This window comes from Anticarsia gemmatalis, chromosome Z (assembly GCF_050436995.1).
Source record: "Anticarsia gemmatalis isolate Benzon Research Colony breed Stoneville strain chromosome Z, ilAntGemm2 primary, whole genome shotgun sequence".
In the NCBI taxonomy this organism is placed as follows: domain Eukaryota; kingdom Metazoa; phylum Arthropoda; class Insecta; order Lepidoptera; family Erebidae; genus Anticarsia; species Anticarsia gemmatalis.
In genome coordinates, this window is record NC_134776.1 from 4,022,775 (window position 1) to 4,044,459 (window position 21,685).

General features: G+C 34.8%; 1 protein-coding gene across 2 annotated transcripts; it reads left to right on the forward strand.

Annotated features, from left to right (window-relative positions):
* Positions 1-2,525: 2,525 nt before the first annotated feature.
* pins (G-protein-signaling modulator pins) lies at positions 2,526-19,852 on the forward strand. Of its 2 annotated transcripts, none has more exons than XM_076134396.1 (10): positions 2,526-2,736; positions 5,573-5,802; positions 5,893-6,171; positions 6,414-6,653; positions 9,235-9,499; positions 11,039-11,230; positions 11,353-11,603; positions 14,550-14,745; positions 15,110-15,253; positions 15,559-19,852. In XM_076134396.1, exons 1-10 carry the CDS (start codon positions 2,692-2,694, stop codon positions 15,604-15,606), a joined length of 1,890 nt encoding a protein of 629 aa, XP_075990511.1. In that variant the 5' UTR covers positions 2,526-2,691; the 3' UTR covers positions 15,607-19,852. The 2 variants fall into 2 exon arrangements, with proteins under 2 accessions (XP_075990511.1, XP_075990512.1); XM_076134397.1 differs by lacking the exon at positions 2,526-2,736 and adding an exon at positions 2,831-2,977.
* The last annotated feature ends 1,833 nt before the right edge of the window (positions 19,853-21,685 follow it).

Sequence of the window (21,685 nt, forward strand, 5' to 3'; positions counted from 1 at the left end):
TCTTATTTACCACAGTTCGGGCTTTTACAGTAACATATCAACAAATACCAAGTAACGAAAAATAATAAATATAGAATGGGTCCCTACAATGAATTTTTTATAGAAATCATCGTGCGGCGACTGGCGAAGCCAACTTGCATCTTTGCGGTTTATTGCTCGTTTTAGCTCGAAATTCATATCGGCAAATGTATTTGGATTTATACGTGGGCCACTACTTATGTTTTGAGCCTAACTATGAAAAACTGTAAATATGTGAGTGAAAACTACTTTATCGTGTTCTCGGGTATTCTTATTCATGATCTAGATCATCTTTTATCCGATCAAAAACATTTTTTTAAAATTTTTTCCCTTTCCCGGAGACCCCTCAAAAACAAGGTGTTTAAAAGCGTAACCTGTCTCTTGTACCGATGAAAAATCAATGCTATCGCTATTTTTTGTTGAACAAAATAAATTCATTTCATGTCAAAGTATAATAGTCCAAGATCCCAGAGCTGCCAGACCTACGTCATTTTAGCAAAGCTGAAATTTGGAGGATTGTTAGTATAAAGGGTCTGTTAAGAGGTATGCACATCCACTGCCTTGAAAGCGGGGCCGTTTCTGAGGTGAATTGGATTTAGGAAACTTGAATATCTTCGCAGTTTTATGTTGCACAAATTTCATTTTAACATACACATTTACGCACAAACTCACCCTATTTTGTTCATGTATTGTATGATAAGAGTGTTGGCGGTGGGTATATAAAAGAACGGCTTAACCTAACTAGCCGATCTATAAGAGGTAGGTATAGAAAAAAATCGAGGGATTTTAAAATTTTTTATTTCTAGTTATGAGTAAAGTTACAAAAATTCTGTTAAGTATACTTATTGATTGGTAGGTATATTTTGTTTTTTGTTAATCATTCATAGTTTAGTATAATATTTTATTAATGTTAAACTTGAACAATTTCGCTACATCTTAGTGAACGATTCTTTGGTCAGTTTAGGTACAATAATTTTGCGCAAAGGCGAGGGCGTTTCAGCTTCGACCACCCGACTGGTATAACAGCCAACCAAGTGTCCTCTGTACTGACTCTACATTCTGTTTAATTTCTAATACAGCAAATTATGTTCAAGTTGTTTGGCGACGTCTATACATTATGTAAAAAGTTTTTCTGTAAATATACCTAAATTAACTTTTTGAAAACAAAATATCAAGATACTTACCTTTTAACAATTGTATTCTATATAATTGCATTCATCCTAATTTCATTTATATTTTTTTGTAAGACGAATTTTGATCACCTGCATTTTAGAACCCAGAAGTATTTTATTGTATAAGAATACCCTTTGAATTTCCGTATATGGCCGGCATAGCTTTCGTTGGCTTAATTAAGACATTGTCAATAATTAATGTATGTAGTAAAGCTTTATTCTTTTTTCAACACAGGATGTCTAATTATAATAGTAGTCTAATTATAATGGAGCAATCAATATAAATCTATTTGTTTTTATTAGAAATTTTATTTGCAAATGTTTAATTTAATCTAACACCATTAGCCCCCGCTTTCTGAGGTACAAACTCATATAAAAAAACGATATTGAACAGTGATAATCTGCCGTTAAAATTAAATGTACTCAGAAACCGGGCACTAGAGATTTAATTAATATAAAAAATAATAGTTAAACGTGTAGGTACCATGTACCCATGTAGTTGTGCAGATACGAGCTTAAAATAAATATTAAGTAGGCAAAGTATTAAAAAACCGGCCAAGTGCGATTAGGACTCGCGCACAAAGGATTCCGTACTATCATCTATAATAGAAAATCACGTTTGTTGTAGGTAGGGGGCCCCAATTTAATACTTACTTTATTGTTGATTAATTATTCATTCTGAAAGGTAATATACAAGTCAATATTCTATGAAAATTGAAGCGTCTATCTGTTACCTTTTTTAATATTGAGCAAAAAATACCACATATTTTTTTTAATTTTTTAGCATTTTTTTGTTGTAACGGTAAATAGACGGAATTACCTATGTAATTTGTGAAAATTTTAGAATTCTAGCTAACACGGTTTATAAGATACAGCCTGGAGACACAGCGGAGGCTTAGTGGTTGGGTCTCGTTTTACCCTTCAGTTATGGAACCTAAAAAGTAGTTAGAACAATGATAAAATTGTTACTACGTAAATAACGGATTTATAAAATGTCACCATTATTATACCAACTTGCTTCGTCTTTATATCTTACTTATTTTACAAGTCTATATGAATTTATTGACCTAAAGCGACAAACTCAAATATTTAATTCAAGCAACCGTTTAGAAAAATATAACAATATATTTATATAAAGTATGTTTAATATAAGACTTCAATAATTACAAAAAAAAAGTAACTGTATGTATATGAACAGAGTAAAATAATTAATATATTTTCTGAAGTGGCTTGATAGCGCCTTAAGTTTAGGCGCGTTTAACTTTTATTTTAATCTGTCCCAATCCGTCCGTCTAAGTCACTCTATTGCTCATTCCTTGCCCTCGTTCATTCATTAAAAAAAACAAAGCCGTTGTCAACTTGTATGTAATAACGCTCGTACACGCCCATATGAATTAAAAAAAACGAATTTAAAAACAACAATAACTATGAAAAATTAACTGATAGTTTTATACAACTACATGATTAGTTTTATCATCGGCTTGAAAAATTGCTGTGTATAATGTCTGTGAGTGCCAGCGCGGAGAATCTTTCAACGGACGCACAGGTATGCACATAAATATTCCCCGAATTCAATTATTGATTTGTTGCACCCATGATTCCTGTAATTAGTTACGTTCGTTAGTAACCTAGATTTGCTAGGCGTGTCACTCCACCCGGGCGTTTTCCCTTAGTCCGCCCTCAGTCAGTGCTAGTGAGTCATTCGATGGGGACGCAAGTAAGGAAGTGCTGATCCATTAAGTGCCGTTTCCGCATTTGGAGAGTTCCTCGGACTGCACTACTAATTCGTGAGTCCATTTTATATCGTTTGTTTATATAATTATGAATTTACGAGGAACGCCATAACTTGTTGCAACTAAACAAAGAGTTTTGTTGAAATATGATTAGTGACCTATATTTTATTATGTGTCCACGATTTTATGGTGTTATTTTTGTGAAAATAGAAGTTTAGTGTATAGTGCTAAATATTCAGGGTCAGCATCTGCTGCCAATTACAGTCTGCAACCTGTTTTAAAACACCTGTGGAGCCATGTGAAACATATTTGTTTCAAATAAGCATACAGGTGGTATGAGCTATAAGTTCTCATCTACTTATTACTGTGTTGTGTAATATATGCATATTGGTGTACTTGTTTAATGGTGTGGATCCAATGTTATCTATGTTTTTAAAATTAATCATTTGGAATACCTAAATACTGTGTAAATGTGAAATATTGAATATTATTTAACATTTTACTCACTATACCTAATATGATTTTTGGTATACTTCAGAGCATTCTAAGCCTAATTCTATTAGTGATATGAACAATATTTTTTTAAAAGCTGATTGCTTTTTTTAATATAAAGCTAAGGTACTCCTTTGTGTGGTTTATCAGTCTGGATAGTGTTAAACAAAATTGGACCAGCAAACTTACATGCCTCCCAGGAATGGGTTAATCCTGTAAAGCTTACATAATTAATTCACAATGTATCATCCTCATAAAGTAGATAATATCATCATTTTTTAACATAGTCTGTGAGTGTTAGCAAGTCTATGCAAAACATTGAAAAATCGGTAACATAGGTACTGTTGACAGTGGTTTGCAACTTTTGGTCACTATTTTGTTTCTGTATGTTTTGGGGTGCATTTTTATAAATTATATTATAATGGGTTTTGTTATATAGGGTTGGGTGTTTGTTGAGTGTAAAAATTGATTTTATTTGCAATATTCTATTCATACGAATTCACACATCTGATTATGAGATCTCTTCAAGAGCTATCGGCTCAAGCGATATGAATATTGTTTAAGCTCTAGAGAATAAATTACATACATTCATATCTATTATTACATAAAGACCAAAGAACACCACTTGGTACTGTACATAAACTAAAGACTTAATTATTTTGTTAACCAGCTCCATGAAAAGGAGGAGGTTCTCAATTTGACTGTGTTTTTTTATGTAATAACTAGTTTGTTGTTCTTTAATTTCCAATGCAATACTATTCTTGTTTCAAACTATCAATACATAATGTAAGTAGGTAATATACTTGCAGCTAAAATCATAATCATAAATCATCAATCCTGCATTTTTTACACTTTATATAAACCCTTAACTATTAAAGTAATACAGTGAAAACAATACCACTAAAAATATGTTTTCTGCATTGATTGATCATTGAGGGGATGATAATGTTATGCTAATGGCATTTATATCACTCATTTATGTATGGTGTAGACTGTTCAAAAACTGTCATTATTGCAATATGTGAATACAAAAGTAAACCAATATAAATGTTCTATATTGTCTTGCTAGCTCTCACAGACTATGATTAATATTGCTCCTTGTTCTTTCAAACTGTTGGCAAAGAGGTTTCTCAACAGCCATATTTCGCCAGTTATGTACTGTAGTCCAACCCTTATTACTAAACTCTGATACTAAGAACTTTCCTGTAATTCCGAATTCTACACAATTCAGGTATCAAACCTGGGTCTTTGCGATGTGCCCATCCACTACCACTTAAAAAGAGCGGCTGGTAAATTATTTTTATCTAGGTCAGAATATTATTTTAAACGGTCCAAACCTTTCTGCAATGTTTACATTGCTTTTCAATCCAATTATGTTTTAATGGCTTTGGTTTTATCTTGTTAATTGTGTCATCATAAGAATATAATGGAAAGCTTTTAGTGGCCATTCGATAGCGGAGGCTTTTAATCAATATCTACCTCATTGAATATAGCCCCTATGCCATTGTTTTTCAAGCCTATTGTCCATGAAAACTCATTGTATATAATGCTCTTCTTTACTTATATGAACTAAGATAATGTGTTATATTTTAAATAGCATTATTTTTATACACATTGTATTATCTTGTTGTGTGTTTAATACATAATAATGTAAATAGAAAATATTGTAGTGTATCGTGATTGCATTCTGAGTTGTACAATCATGATATCACATCAATCTGGGAACTGTATTGATGAGCTATGTTTTTGTAGATTGCTTTTACTCGAATCAAAGCAGATGTCAATTTATTGTAACAATGTCTGTTCTAAGTAATCTCTGTGTCTAAGTAACTAAATAGTGTAACTGCCTAGGTGACACTTACAAAAGTAAGTTATTCATAATAATAGTTATCATCCCTAGTTTTGTTTTATTGTGTTGGTTTAATTTGTTGTTTTCTGATCTCTTCCACTCTCTCTAAACCACTATATGTAGTTACCGTAGTTATTGCGAATGTTATACCCGTAGTTCTTAAACTTCTAAAGTATTTTATTTTCTTTAATTTAGATAGATGTATAAATTACCCGTGCATCTATTTTTGTATTGAAATAAATGATTTTTAAATATGATATCACACTTGGGACACCCGACTGTACATTGTGGTTGTTGGATCTGCGTAGAGTTGTGATGGAGGCTCCATGTGCTTGGAGCTGGCGCTGGAGGGCGAGAGGCTGTGCAAGGCGGGCGACTGCCGCGCCGGCGTGGCCTTCTTCCAGGCCGCCATCCAGGCCGGCACCGACGACCTTAGGACGCTCAGCGCCATATACAGTCAACTCGGCAACGCATACTTCTATCTAGGGGATTACAACATGGCAATGCAATATCATAAGCATGACTTGACATTAGCTAGGTGAGAAGGTTTAACACAAGTTCTGAAAAAAAAACGGATATGCTATAAAAATTTAACTTCGATCATTCATATAAACTTTGTGTTTTATAGGACAATGAATGATAAATTAGGCGAGGCTAAAGCTTCTGGGAACTTAGGGAACACCTTAAAGGTGATGGGTAAGTTTTCTGAGGCGATACAATGCTGCAAGCGTCACTTAGAAATATCGCGGGCGCTCGGGGACAAGCTAAGCGAGGGGCGGGCTCTGTACAACCTGGGCAATGTGTACCACGCTCAGGGCAAACAGCTAGGCCGCGTCGGACAGAACGACCCCGGACATTTCCCACAAGAAGTGCGCGAGTGTCTCACACAGGCCGTCTCCTACTACGAGTAAGATCTATACCATTCATTGCTTCTCCTATCAAAACATTGCTACTTGGAATACTTTGAATACGAAAGTACCTAAATGGCGTCTGATTACACATTACGATGCGTGAAGCATATAATGTTCCAATGTTATTAATGAAAATAAAAAAAAAATATAGTCAATCACAATGTTTTCTGTTTCGTATTATGTAACCGACGCCGTTGGTATACGGATCGTGTAATTATATATTTGTTTTCTTATACAGAGAAAATCTAGAACTTATGCGGAATCTCGGGGACAAGCAAGCGATGGGACGAGCATGCGGCAACTTAGGCAACACATGCTACTTGTTGGGTGACTTCGCGCGAGCCATCCGCTACCACACTGAGAGGCTACAGATCGCGCGGGAGTTCGGCGACAAGGCCGCGGAGAGAAGAGCCAACAGCAATCTCGGCAACTCACATATCTTCCTTGGACAGTTCGAAAACGCTGCCGAACATTACAAGTACGTATTGCATAACAGGTCCCATTGACGTCAGAACGCAAAGTAGGTCAACATGCTTTTAAGCTAAATGTATCGTAATTTAATATATCAGCTCGTTTCAGAGTAATGGACAAACCCTAGTACTGCTGCACTGACAGCCTGTATGCAAATCAGGTCACAGTGCGGCGAAGTGGAATATAGGTTGCGATATCTGCCGTTTTGCAAGCCTTTGATGTGTTGAACATATCGGCAAAGAGCTTTTATATCTTACCTTACTTCTCTTAGATTCATCCTTCCTATTCAGCGACGGCAGCAGCCGCATCGCGGGTAATGGATCTTCTAAAATATTCTCAGATTTAAATCAGTTGTCAAAACATCCGAGACGTATGTGGGCTTAATGACTGTACATTGATAAATCGGATTTAACTTAGCGACTTGACTGACTCTCGAGCCGTGACTTTTCTTACCACTTACCAATCCACAAAGAACTAGCTGTTTGTTATTTGAGATATACCTACAAAAAAGGTATTCCTCTTTCTGGAAAAAAATATTATAAGAGCGGGCTTCGGTTTACCATAATTATGCGTGACTTACTTTACGGTTCAAACATTTCATTACATGCATGCTTTGTGTTGCCAATAGCGAGTAAAGAAATTACATAATTCGTAGTGATTTCAGGTAGCGGAATAACGGCTGCCTTGTAAATATTTCTCGACTTCCCATAGCTAAAAGTTTCTGGAGGTGTTTCATTCAAAGAATTTCATAATTGTAAGAGTTTTATACTACTACCAAAGTAGCCAAGACACTCCACGATACTGATCGCCCACAAGTAGTCAAGGATTCAAACTTTACTCCAATCACTCTTAAGAGTACCTACAGTTATTACATATAATTAACACTTCAGCATTTAAAGTTATCATATTTTTACATTCCAAGTTCTATCTTATTCTGGAAGGAGACTCCTCGCCCAGCCTTAAGTGGTGGATTACATTATTGCCGTCCGAAGTTTACAAACAAAAAAGCTGTGTACATTCAAATAGATTTTTTACGCCAGTAAACTGATTTAAATGCTTATAGTTTTATGCACATAATCATGAATGCTGTTGAGCGACCTACCGTTCACCGGTGACATATTGAACACAGATTCTATAAATTGCCAGTGTGTTGTGCGTGTTTTGCGATTTACATTTCAAATGTGCAACTGGTTATTATGTAGCAATGTTTTTGTGGTAGTGTTACAATTTTTATGCAAACAATCTGTTTCACAATTGGAGTATGAAGCATTGTTATTATATCACAATGTTAAACACTCTCATTACACTATTATCAGTTTGTTTTATTTCATAGATTATGCATTTTTGGTTGCGTCATAATAGAATATCTAACAAGAAGATCAGCTTAACTGAGCGGCATTAGAGTAACAGCTAAGCTATTATAATTGGCAACTTTAAAGAGATAACCAATTTCAAATGACATTACCAGTTGCATTTATAAAGTTTGCTATCAACACATTTCAATGAACACTTGAATCATCAATTAACTTCACAGATATAATACGATTTAATTTTACACTTGATTTCACTTTGATACTCTACACTATGCAGTTTTATGTATGCCTGGTTCCCAATTCATTAGACAATTTTGCATCAAATCCGGATACAGTGCTAGGTGATTGGAATAATAATAAATGTCTGTACTTATGTCACACCATTAGAATATTTAATCATATTGTTTAGCTAAAATGGCAAGTAATAGTAAAACTATTATTAAAGCTAGACTTATTAGTTCAATGACATTTGGTTCTTTCGAATCGTGTTCTTTAGTATCGTGAAGCTAACGAAGGCTGGCCTCTACCTGTGTCACTATTTATAGTGTATACCAAATATATTCTGAACCAGCTAGCCCGTGACCACGGTCGATGCAATCCGATCGAAACGTCGGGTAAACAAGTAAGGTATACTAAGATTTAATTTTCAATCACGTTTAAGACCCTTATTATATTCGGAACACTTGCAAAAACTATCAACGTCTGAACTAAATTTCTTTTATATAGAATATTATTTATTCTTATGTGACTTAGGGAGTCTGGGAACATAATAGAAGCAGGTATAGTTAGCATCGCGTTAAGATTTTTTTTTCTAAACATTGTTTGCATTGAATTATTTTATAGTCATCATCATTGAGGTTTTTCTTTTTTCATTTGATCAAATTTTATTTACTGTGCTTCATTCTGCAGACATTCAATGTATCAGCATTTAGTGGCATTGTTGTGTAATTATTCCTGTGAAACACGTTGTAGAATAGCTAACATTCACTTAGGACTACTGGTTTTAAATCAATTCATAGTTATTCTGTCAATTAGATATCATTCTAACTCAATAGTGTGATAGTTGTAACTGAATGTTAACTGTTGGTTTATTTTAATGTTGTCTCTTATTTATGTACCTCGCTGAGTTAAAAACTGACATAATGCTCCACTGCTACTTGTATTATACTTTAATTTGCGACTCCCTCTGAAAAGCAAGGCATTTCGCTCTTGTTTTATGTTATGAAAGCTTTCCCAAAGCAAAGAAGTGGTTAATACGACGTTGTATAATTACAGGCGCACCCTCGCTCTCGCCGAGGAGTTGGGCGATGCAGCAGTGGAAGCCCAGGCATGCTACTCTTTAGGTAACACATATACCTTGTTAAGAGAGTACCGTGTCGCAGAAGAATACCATGCACGCCACTTGGCGGCCGCGCGTAAACTTCAAGATCGCGTGGGCGAAGGCCGGGCCTGTTGGTCCCTCGGCAATGCCCACGCCGCTCTCGGCAATCACGAAAAAGCTCTTTATTACGCCAATGAACATTTCAACATATCTAAAGAAGTAAGTCAAGAATTAATGTTTAAGTGATAACTAACTAACAAGGTGGGTGGGTGCTTCTAACAGTTTTATATTTGCCTTTTGGTTTACTAACAAATTAATATTACTAACACTATTTGAAATGTTAACAAGTGTGACGGCGAGGGTTGTTAAAGTATAAGATAATATTACTACTGGTATTACTTTTAACACAAAAGAACTGATGTATTTTTTATTGTATGTGTATTCTTTTTGGTTAAATTTTACCAATGTGTAATATTACAGCTTCACCAGCGTACGCCAGCAAAATGTTTGTAAGACACTGTTATTTCCCTTTCGGCCGCGTATGATACCAGAGTTTGTATAGTATCCTACAACGATCATTTTTTCTTCGTATGATACTGGTTACCAAACTCTGGTATCATACGCGGCCGAAGGGGTTATTTCTTATTTTTTTCCTTTTAGAAACTCTCTTTTATTAACAATGTTTTCCATTTTCTTTTACATTTTTACATATCACCTCTGATACAGTGAGTGTATGCGACTGATCACGAGGTATAGGGTAAGACTACTGCTGAGCAAATGTTACCAGGAAGATGCTTCATAGCATATGTTACTGGGGATTTATGTCTGAATTCTCAGTAGCAGCCTGCCAACATACTTAAATTAGCTTGTAAAATAGCTTTTTTACTCTAAAACTAAAACACTGAAATAATCTATCGTGAAACTGAAATAATTTTTACGTTTGCTTGCTACTTATAAAGAATATATTATGACTTGTATAGTATTATAAACATCACATTGTAGAATAGTATTTCATAAGGCTGGTTATAATATATTAAGTGGCAAATATTTTTAGCATATAAGTTTATTGTAGAAATTACCTTGTCTTACACAAAATAAACTTATTTAATACACACAGTGTATCACTTGTTGATATTCACTCTGTATAATGATGATATTTTATTATTGTCACTAAATTTATGATGCCACATAAGTACCGTTTATAGAAACCTGTATTATTGTTTTATATGCTTATGTTCCTACCATGGGAGGTAAGTTGCACTCCCTGCTCCAACTCACATTGTTGATTTATATGTAACAATAATGAACATTGAATGAGCATTGTAACACATTTAAAAAAAATATAATGTATAAAAAAAAGAAAAATTGAAAAATGATGATTATAATAAAACAATGTCTGATTTTTCTTTTACATGCACCCCTCACGTAGCGAAACTTCACTGATATTATTGAATACATTTTATTTTGATGATTAGAAATAGTCAGAAAACCGAATTGTAAAATATTTTTTACGATAGCAGAACGTATTTTTCCTGCTGTCTGCAAGAATTCTGTACTTTTTCTAACATCGCTACAAATGTATAATAGAATTAATGTTGGTGTTAGTTTCGCTACAGACAGCCAAACCATTATCCCTTTCATGTTGTGGACGTGTTTCTAGGTAGAAGTAGAACGGTATAGAAAAACCGGTGTCGGTGGCTTCATACCGTGTGCTGTTACCTAAGGATCGTTATTAATATGAGGTATGATTGGTTTTAGTTGGGCGACGTGCTGGGCCAGGCTACGGCGCAGATGAACATAAGTGATTTGCGAAAAGTGCTCGGACTGCCTGTGGACTCAGACTCGTCGCCGCCGCAGGGGCAACCCTCGGACGAAGACCGCACGCCGCAGACGCCGTTCAACGCTTTGCGTATCAGGCGCCAAAGTATGGAGGAGCTGTCGCTCATTCAGGTACTACGAACTTCCTCGAAAATCCAAAATTACGTTATACTAAAACCAAAAATCCGAAAGTCTTAACTCCTCCTAAAAGAAAAGTCATTCACATATATTCTGACTTACTTCTTTGTCAACAGATTACCCCAGACGCCAAGAAGAAGGAGGCGGAGAAGGCCGGCAACGACAAGAAGGCCGAGGTGGTGCGCACCGAGTCGGAGGACAACCCCACGGAGTCGTTCTTCGACCTGCTGTCGCGCTGCCAGTCCGAGCGCATGGACGAACAGCGCGCCACGCTCAACGCCTCCAGGCCGGGGGCTAAGCCCAAGACGAGCACTCACAAGCTCCAACGCTCTGCTAGCAGCGGCAACGGCAGCAGCAAGACTGCTAGGTGCGTATATTTATTTATTCATGGAGCTCATCATTTAAATATATATAAGAAGACAATAGTGCATCTAACTTAATTTTTCATCAGATTTTCTGGAAACTAATCTTTAAATTGTAAGCTCATACTGACTGCCGACGTCTTAAGTCTCAGAGGAATAGAATTAAAATCTGTATTGGGTATACTATTCCTACAAATAAATTAAAATAATGTTGGAAACTAATATTTCTATGACGATAGTTATCGAGTTTTGTTCTGATACTTGCTAAAACTGACTAATGCTGTTTGTCATTCATATCAAATTTCTTAAACACAATGACTCACAAAGACATCATTCAGTAATTCCGAAACATAAGCCACTGAGTATTACGACATTTCCTGTTTGTGCGCAAATAACAAACGTCTAATACGAGCTAAAGTTAAAACGCATTATGCTTACAATACCACTACACAACATTATTGTATGTGATTTCTATTGATAAAAGAAAATCTGAATCGGTATTAGCATTTGAATGTATAAGGTCAAAAAGTAGTTGGTACATACATACTTTACATACAACTTATAGCAGGCCTCTTGTTATTGTATCTTTGCAAATTCAATCCACATTGAAAGGTCTCTGGATGCAAATGTTTACTTATGTCTATCTACTTGCACTAACATTTATGGTGAATTGTCTTCATCTATGCAGTCAATCTTATCATAACTGTATGGTGTAAGCCTCTTATAAGTAAAACATATGAAATTATAGCAGAAACAGAGCTAATTCTAGCAAGTAAATAAAATATTTAAAATCTTTTATTTCTAAGAAACAGACTTGTTTTGAATAACAATAAGAAAGAGCGCGTGACTAGTTTTTAGATAAAAGGTGTAGTGTATAGAGCATAACCGTGTCATATTAGGATAGCAGATAAATATACTTCTTTCAATAATGTTTTACTAACAGATTGTATCGGGTAATTGAAATTGTATGTTAACTTGAAAATACCAGCACAAATGTTGATCATTGGGACACATACATAGACATGAAATGTGATGTCATGTGCCATAAAGTTGTGTGTAAATTAAAATCTAAATTGGGACCATCTTGTTCCTCTCATTCAATCCCACTTATCAGCTGCCAAGTATTGAAAAGATCTCATACTATGCGGTACTTAAAATTACTACTGACTCTCCTTTACTGGGACAATAGCTCAAATGAAAACTGGGATGCCTATTTTTTTAGCAAAGTATAAATCATACTTACCTGGACTAAGCAAACTGACTGATAAGTCATGCCATGCCCAAGCTGTGAACAAAAATGGGTTAATTGTCACGTTATTATCTTTGATAGATGGTGATGGCCTCATTAATGGCTACCTATAGTAGAAATTCCGGCAAGAACAATGTTGTTTACACCGCGGAACCCTCCAAGCACGCGTTCTATGCTCTTGACCGATTTCGTTATCAGTCGATCGAGTGGCCACTTCTCTTTTATCGCGATATTATCTCCCTATCCGCCCAGATAATATTTTTGTGTAAAACACCGGCGACCTCATGTTTTCCAACTATCAGACAACAAGCCAAATTTGTAAGGAATCTCTCATGTCGCTGTTGTTTTTTGAGACACGGTGAAACACAGTGTCGTGCAAGTAATTTAGTGATATTATGTATACCCAATATAAAGCCTATTTTCGTACTCTTTGTTTCATCTTTTTATTGAACGTTTTGTCGTGACGGTGGATTGTTTGTTTCGTGAGTTACCATTTGATCGTAATACCAATGAGGTGCGTATACTAAATTTTATCAGAATATTCAACGATAGATAAAAATAATAACAATTAGTAGTTAGTTCCTTTGGTGTTTAGTGAACATTTAAAATTATTAATAATATTATGAGGTGAAATGAAAATGTATATTTTCATAACAGCTTCAATTGTGTCAGTGTAAATAAAAAAGGTCGGTCACTGCCAAAGGGTAATGTTATTCCATTAAAATTATAGGAGGTAAAGTAACTATGTCCTTTAATTACGTTTTATATGTTCATTTCCTTAACTGATTTTGGAGTTAATTTGGGTTCATCTTTTTAATTCTCACGAAGGACATTCATTGTACAATAGAAAATTCACTGAAGGAAAGTCCAAGTCAAAAGCTAGTTGTTGTATATTACGTGAATAATTGCAGCACTTGATACAAATCTATTGTTTCATTTTTCTCATAATGTTACGTCACCAAATGTTCCATTGTGAATTAAAGTGTATAATTATATTACAACCGAGTCTCTAATGCTTCTGACACGACTTGCCTTGAATCGGCTTTATACCGAACCTGAACGATCGTCGCAAACGATGACAGTTAGTTACTATTTTTATGATGGAATACGGACACTATCGAAGCCGGTAAGGTATTCTAATCAATAACATATAAATACTTCGAATATTTAAACATCAATTGCTGAGTTAAATCAATCTCTTGTATACTAACTTACAGTTAACATTTAGTACTTCTTGCTCTGGTTGTAAAAATTAAGAAAATATATTTGAACATTAAGCCTCATGTGATAACACAGATGTTTTCAAGTGTGTCGATCGATCTGTATTTAGATATCGGTGAAAGATCACCTCTATCTTTTTATCTAACATGCAATAAATTTTACTTAATATACTTGGTATTCATGATACGTCATTATTTTTGAGAGTACTTATCTTATCTTAGGAGTGCCGGTTAATGCTTGGCTGAAACTGCGACCATTCCTGATCCTTTGTGTCATTCCTTCCTTCGCTACCTCGCCTGTAGTCTTCTGGTTTAGGGTAACCGTATCCTAGAAGATCCATTCTTTTCCCTCCTAAAGCATCACAATCGCACAGTATGTTTCATGGTTTCTGCTTCTACATTGCAGTGTCTTCAAGACTACTTACCACCTGACAAGTTTGTTGAAATTATCAATTGTTGCTAATATTATTTTTTTGTTTCAGTTCAAGCGACGCTATGCTTGATATGATTACCGACCTGCAGTCCTCGCGCATGGACTCGCAGCGCGCTGAGCTGCGCCCCGTGGCCAAGCCCAAGCTGAAGGAGACCAAGGGCACCTCCCTGCCGGGGCTCCGCCACCAGCACACTACTAGCTCCAAGCCCGAGGACGATTTCCTCGATATGATCGCCCGTGTGCAGGTACATAATAATACTACAGTTTTATTAGACAGTCACTTTACCAATAATCAAAAAGTTTCTTTTGTTTTGATGATATAAAGTTTACCAATTTATAATATTACGAGATTTTGCCCGCGGCTTCGTCCGTGTGGTTTGTGACTTAGGACGGAATTTTCATATAAACTTTCATCCCCAATTTTATGCCCTTGGGGGTAGAATTGATCAAAATCCTTATTTAGCCTACGTCATAACATCTACCTTCATGCCAAATTTTAGCCTGATCCATCCAGTGGTTTGGGTTGTGTGTTGATAGATCACTATGTCAGTCAGTCACCTTTGAGTTTATATATTTAGATTACTATACTGCTTTGTGTATCGTTCGCAGGGCTCGCGGCTGGAGGACCAGCGCTCGGAGCTGCCTCGCCCGAAGCCGGCCGGGCCGCCACGCTCGCAGACCGTGCCTGATGATGACTTCTTTGCGCAACTGATGCGCATGCAATCGGGGCGCATGGAGGATCAACGTGCTACTGTAAATATAACACACTAATATTTATTTTGCCACAATTTCAATATATACATCTTGATTATCTTATTTCCATTTTTTATATCACAGTACTAGATATTATACATAGGTGCTGTGCGGTTATATTGAGGGTTAAAAGTGCTACATGCGTATACCTATTTGCAATGCATTTTAAATTAATAAGCTGTGCGTGTTTTGATTCAATGACGTCTTATACCAATAGTGTCGCTCAATTGCCGATTGCACTTATGTATTTTTTCTATATAAAAATTATTTGTATTTAGCTACTACATATATATTTTTATTTCTAGATCCCGATCCCGGATCGCAACAAGACTGGCGCCAACGCTAAGAAGTAAAGTCTTCAAGTACATCAATGTTTTTCAAATTTAGTAGCTTGATGTTAGATCTGATGTTTCGTGAATTTTAAGCTGTTACAAACAATTCTTTAGTGGCCTGGCTTTGGTTTACGGTGCGTGAAGACAGGTAGAATGACATGTGACCTAAGAGACTTACAGTTCTAGATTAGAACTTACATGCCTGATAGTTTTTAATCAGTTCTCGAAGGCATGGATAGAATGAGAGTTTTTGAAGATTACTGAACTCAGAGAAATAGTAACTTCCATCTTAGGAACTAAGAAGCTATGACTGCACGTATGGTGTTAAGATAGTTATATAGTATTTGATATAAAAGATCTTCGAATGACTGACTTCTCTTATCGCAGACCTCAGCTGCGCCACTGACAGTCAAATAAATATTCCTTATTTACTAATGTGCATGAAAATGTTAATAATTTTAAGTTTTAATGGTATTTGGCCTAATGCTACTATCGGCAACCCCAAAGTACAGTAGTACTAGTGTAGTTAGTACCAACTTCGACGCGACTGTAACTGTGAGCAACACAACTGGTATCCAATGGTAGTTCGGCCTATAACGTTAATAAGATTAAATTCGCTGCAATTCAGACCAAATAACGTCTGAGAACACCAATTCAGCCTCTTATTAATCGATACTTGTAAATCACTCCGACATCTGGTAGTCTTAGTACTCCCCAAAAGCAACCGAAGGATATCGTTGATCGAGAGTTTGCAACCTACACCTAACTGATACCAGTTGCGTTACAAACCGGTTTAGTCAAGGACTTGTTGTCTATTTAGACGATAGAATTTGACTTATTACTATCGAATTAATGGCCTACGGCTAATAGGACTCCAATATTGACGTCTTGACAATGTCACATTTTCTTAACAGTTTACAAACACGCAGTTTTATATCTGTATAATTTGATATTATATAAACTTCCCACGTTGATTAATAATAGACTTGTTGAAATTTTAAAATAGCGTAGAAATGGTTTTGTGGTCGCACTAAATAGATCGCAGTCGTGGTTTCGTACTCAAATAAATACTACTCTATCGTTTTTAAAAGATTTTCCCCTGTTACCGTTTAAGAAAACTAAACAAATCTTATTTTTTAACTGTATTTTGACTAACTAAAGGTGCAAATTCTCTTCAGGAACCACGACCAAAACGGTATTTTAGATTTTTAGAAGAAACACAGCAGATTACCACACAATATAATATAGAAAAAGTAGAGCACTTTTACACCCTAGTTAAAATAATAAGAGGCTAAACGCACAACATAACCCTTTATACGACTCATCTTGTTCTGCACTGTGTGGCAACATGAGTCGTATATAGCTATCTCTATATAGTTTTAAGATTGTAAATTGTTCAGTAAAGTTACGTGATTATTAGGTATAACTTAGAAGGGGTGTTGTGATTTCGATTTTATCTTTGCATTGAAATGTGAAGTAAATTGTATAAAAACCGACACATTTTCCAAATTCTCTAATGAATTAAAAATAATATGTTTATTTTTCTGATTTGGTACGTCGTACGTAAAAGTACGTGTGGTTTATTTATATAATTATAATTATATAAACGTGTCGGTCAGCGAAGTTTTGTAATCTTTGCAAAGCTTCGATATTATTTAAAAAACGTACCAAGTTTTCAAAATTCATGCTTAAAACGAATTGATTCAAAATCGATCTACCCTATATTGGACGAGTGCCTTAATCTTTCAAGTATTTGATTGGAATTATTCTATGACTAACATTGGTACCGGTCGATGGACAACACCCCTTCTTAAATCTTAAGACTATATGTAAAAGCTTTATTGATCAAATTTAAATTTACCTGCAATAATTTAGAGAAAAATACTTGTGATATTTCCAGTTATTTTATTTCGATTCTGAGCAAAATATTATTCAGTTACTATAATTTTCACCCTAAAATAATCGCTATTCATAAGTGCATTGCTGCTGTAAAATGATTGCCTTTAAAATAACAACAGGTAATCTAAAAAGTGCTAAAAGAACCTATGGATAAATATTATTTTAAATATTGTCGGTGGTGTGTGAATGAGACAGGGAGTAACGTACACGACGAATTTGAATGTTTCTGTGTTATGACGTCTATTGACCTCAGTTATTTATACATTCGTATCTTGTTCATAGATTACGTCCAATTTGAATGAACTTCCGTTTTATTGTGACCTTTATGTTACGGGCAGACGTCGAAAACAAATAACTAAACTATTTAAACCGTCTTAATTTTCATATTACTACGACAAGAAACGAAAAAAGATTGATATTTTAACGATTTAGTGTTTTATATAAACTATTGATAGTTTTTTAGTACACAATTTTTGGGCAATAATTTTTTAATTTTATTTATTAATTTATAATTTACACGAATATTATTTTTAAGTAGGATAAGGAGAAGTAATTGATGCAATTATATTAATGTAAATGATTATGACGCCGACACCATTATAATATTTTACAATACTTTTGTGCTATACTTCTTTGGGACGAGAAAATAATGACGCAATTATGAGCTTCAATTTTGTTTTTGACAATATTATTGCTAAAAAATATTTTTTATTGTTGCAGTACGAATTTAATGAGTTTGAATAAGTCAGTTAAATACTTGAAAGGTATTTATTTAAAAGTTATTTTTACATTATATTACTAAACTAGTAACTTGTCTTGTTGAGTAAAGCACTGAATATTCCCTAAATTCTTTGTGTGGTTAGGTCCTTCAGTCGGTTATTGAAAGTCCCTACGTCATTGTTTTCTTAACTCGAATATTGGTGAATTTCACAATGTACTATGTGACCTGACATTGCTTTATAATAGTTCTTTGTATGTAATTTGCTATGTAATTATAGTTTGTTTTAAAACTCATTGTCAATTAATAGGAAAAGGTAATTATTTCCCAAATTGAGATGTTAATTATCTCACAAGTTTGATTTAATTCAATATTCATTCCAAATGCATTTATTATGTTTTTCTAACTATAAAGAAACATTTTAGCTTTCCTTCTATTAAAAATATGTATTATGAAATGGTATAACATGCAATATTATTGTCCATCTCCCCAAAATGCAGGTTTAAGGCATACTCTACTCTTTCTATAATAACAAAATAGTGCCACAATGATAATGACTTGTTATTTGCACTTTAGCAAATTATGCAACACATAACTTTAAATACCAGTGAAAAATTATCTACTGCATCACCGTGCACGAATACGTACCATAATATAACTGTATTAACAAACATAATTATAAAAGTAATTAATACTACAGAATTCGTCGAATAATGGGGAGATTTTAAATGCACAAGTTACTTTGAAAGCACGTTTCGTTATTACGAAGTAAAATTATCTCAAAGACATGATACTGTCTCTTACTATTTACATAAAATAGAAGAGTTCAGAACGACATTTGTTGAAAAGATAAACTTTACTAGGTCATCCTGAAACGAGCATTTTGTTTAATTTACTGTAACAGCTTTACTACATAATAAATGTTTTTAAACGTCTTAAATGTCATTAGTGTTATGTGTATTACAAGTTAATAATAACTGATTGACGATTTTACGACATTATGTCTTTATCTTAGTAGTTAGTGATTCAATGAATACCGTTTGAGCTAAATAACATTGAAATGGCGTTAGGTAAGATAACATTTTCAAATGTAATTTGAAAATTCGTGGTAAGTTATATTTGACGAGCAGAGTCTAGTTTAGGCGGTAGTTAGGACATGAAATGAAATTAAACTGTGCCAATAAAATGTAAAGTAAAGCGATCTTGTGATGACCAGGTTGACGTTAGCTAAGCAGGAGATTCGCGGATTTCAAACTAAAATTATCAAAATTTTAATAATATTAAAGAAATCGATTTAAGTAATAAAGTACACGCAGACTGTTTGTACATAAAATGTGTAAATTAAGTAAATAATATAAATGTAAATTGGCTGTATTCTTTGAATCACTTGTTCATTATGAATTGATAAACTTGTATATATTGATCACTGGTTGTTAAATTACTGTTTTAAAAGTTGTCTAGGTATTTAATTCAATATGTCCACATTTAGAACTATTGGCGAATGTTTAATAAGCATTTATGTTCCACAGTGGTCTATTTCATAAGACTTCAATATTTTTTATTGTATAAATTCAAAATTGTAGAATTATAATGATGATTTTATTATAAGATTTACTGTTAGGCTAATAAATGCCAAATTACGAATAAATATATTTTTGTTTTATTCAGTTTCCCAGTTAAGTATCACCTAGACTTAATTAAATAAATAAATAACATATAATTCGACATCTCACAGACGGTTATCCGACAAACTAAGCAGAGTACTATGGTAACCAAATTACCGGTAAACGTACTTATATTCTTCTAAAAACATATTTTTATAGATAAATTGTCAACCAAGCTCGAAACAGAGACTCGTGCTCATCACACAAATATTTGTCCCAGGTCTGATTCGAACCCACCAATCGTGGCACAACAGCTATTGCGGCGAGGTGACCACGTTAACCACTGCGCTAAACGTGCAGTTAATTAAACTATCAGTCTCAGTCAGGATCCTGTTTCGTCTTACCACTTTAAGAGCAGTATTAGCCGAGTGTTATAAGGTGGTACCTCTCACGTAAGTGATTGACGGTTCGAATCCAAGGCAACACATCCACTTTACGAAGTTATGTGTTTTAGAAATATTTTATCACTTATTCCAACGGTGAAGAAGGGTGTCATCGTGATGCAAGAGTTCTTTCTAGAACAGTAATGGAAGTTGAACAGATTCCCGAACCCGTCACTTGGCCAGCGAGGTGGAATAAACCTTTTTTTAAACTTGGCCTGAAATCAATTTTTTAAAAAGCATAACTTAGCGATGAGCTACGGATGCTATCAATATTTAAGCGATGCAAGTGTATGGATTAAGAAGAGTTTCCCGCCACGTTTGTATGTCATGATAAACTCAAAATCTACTGATTACCGGGGTGGGTGTTAGTGTAAAAATTGTCAACGCAAGCGAAGCCGGGCGGGACGCTAGTTCAATTCTAGAAATTAAATTATGATGACAAATAAACCCGTAAAGATATAGTAAATGGAAACAACCACGCAGATTCGTGCAACGTGCCTGCACTGGCGTAACTACAGGGTGGCAAGTCGGCAAAATGCCACGGGCCCCCAGCCGGAAGGGGCCCCCGATCATAGGAGAATCCCAACTCCCAATTTTTTAATCATCATACATTTCAACTTTTTTATATTGGGAGGAGGAGGCCCATCCGATGAATTTGCCACGGGCCTCGAACGATATAGTTACGCCACTGCGTGCCTGTCTTTCGTTTCCCCATTAGTTGAATTTTAACAGGATTTTCCTTAGCCCCGCATCCAAGGCTGTTTACCCGATTGTATTGAAAAACCGGCGGTGCGGAAAATCTAACATTATCTTATAATATAACGTACCTTCAACTTAATAAAGCAATCAGTGACTGTGTCGCTCATTGTGAAGTAGTAACTGCTTTCGAAGCTGTAAAATAAGGATTCCGCCATGAATGCCATTAAAAGGGCATTGAGGGCCGTAGGAATAAACTTGCGTTTAATTTGGTAACAAATTTAAATCGTCATACATAAAAAAATGTAAATGCCAGTAATCCTATACAGTGAAAAAAAAGAAAAGAAAAAAGTTAGTATGTATGGATACTCTTTCAAGCAAATACTACTGATCCGATTACGATGAAATTTGGCATGTAGGTAGCCGAAGACCCAGAATAACACATAGGCTACTTTTTATTCCGGAGTTTCCGAGAGATCGGGATCGACACGGAAAGGGTTTCCACGCGGACGAAGTCGCGGGCGACCTCTGGTAAACAAATAATTTCAAAGTTTTTTTTTATAATCACAATAAATAAAATTATTCATAATACGAAGACAACATTCCAATCCAATTATCAAAATGTCTTTGCGGGTCTTCTGACCAAACAAGTATGAAAATAAATTAACAAAATAATATAAATACTTGTTGCAAATTATATCTGACTTATAATAGTACTTTCATGTCATTAATAATACAAA

Excerpts from the sequence above, each read along its gene's own strand:
- pins (XM_076134396.1), top strand. The coding sequence starts at position 2,692 with ATGTCTGTGAGTGCCAGCGCGGAGAATCTTTCAACGGACGCACAG. Across the intron at positions 11,231-11,352 it reads AGGAGCTGTCGCTCATTCAG|ATTACCCCAGACGCCAAGAA; the intron begins GTACTACGAACT and ends CTTTGTCAACAG. Across the intron at positions 15,254-15,558 it reads TGGAGGATCAACGTGCTACT|ATCCCGATCCCGGATCGCAA; the intron begins GTAAATATAACA and ends TTTTATTTCTAG.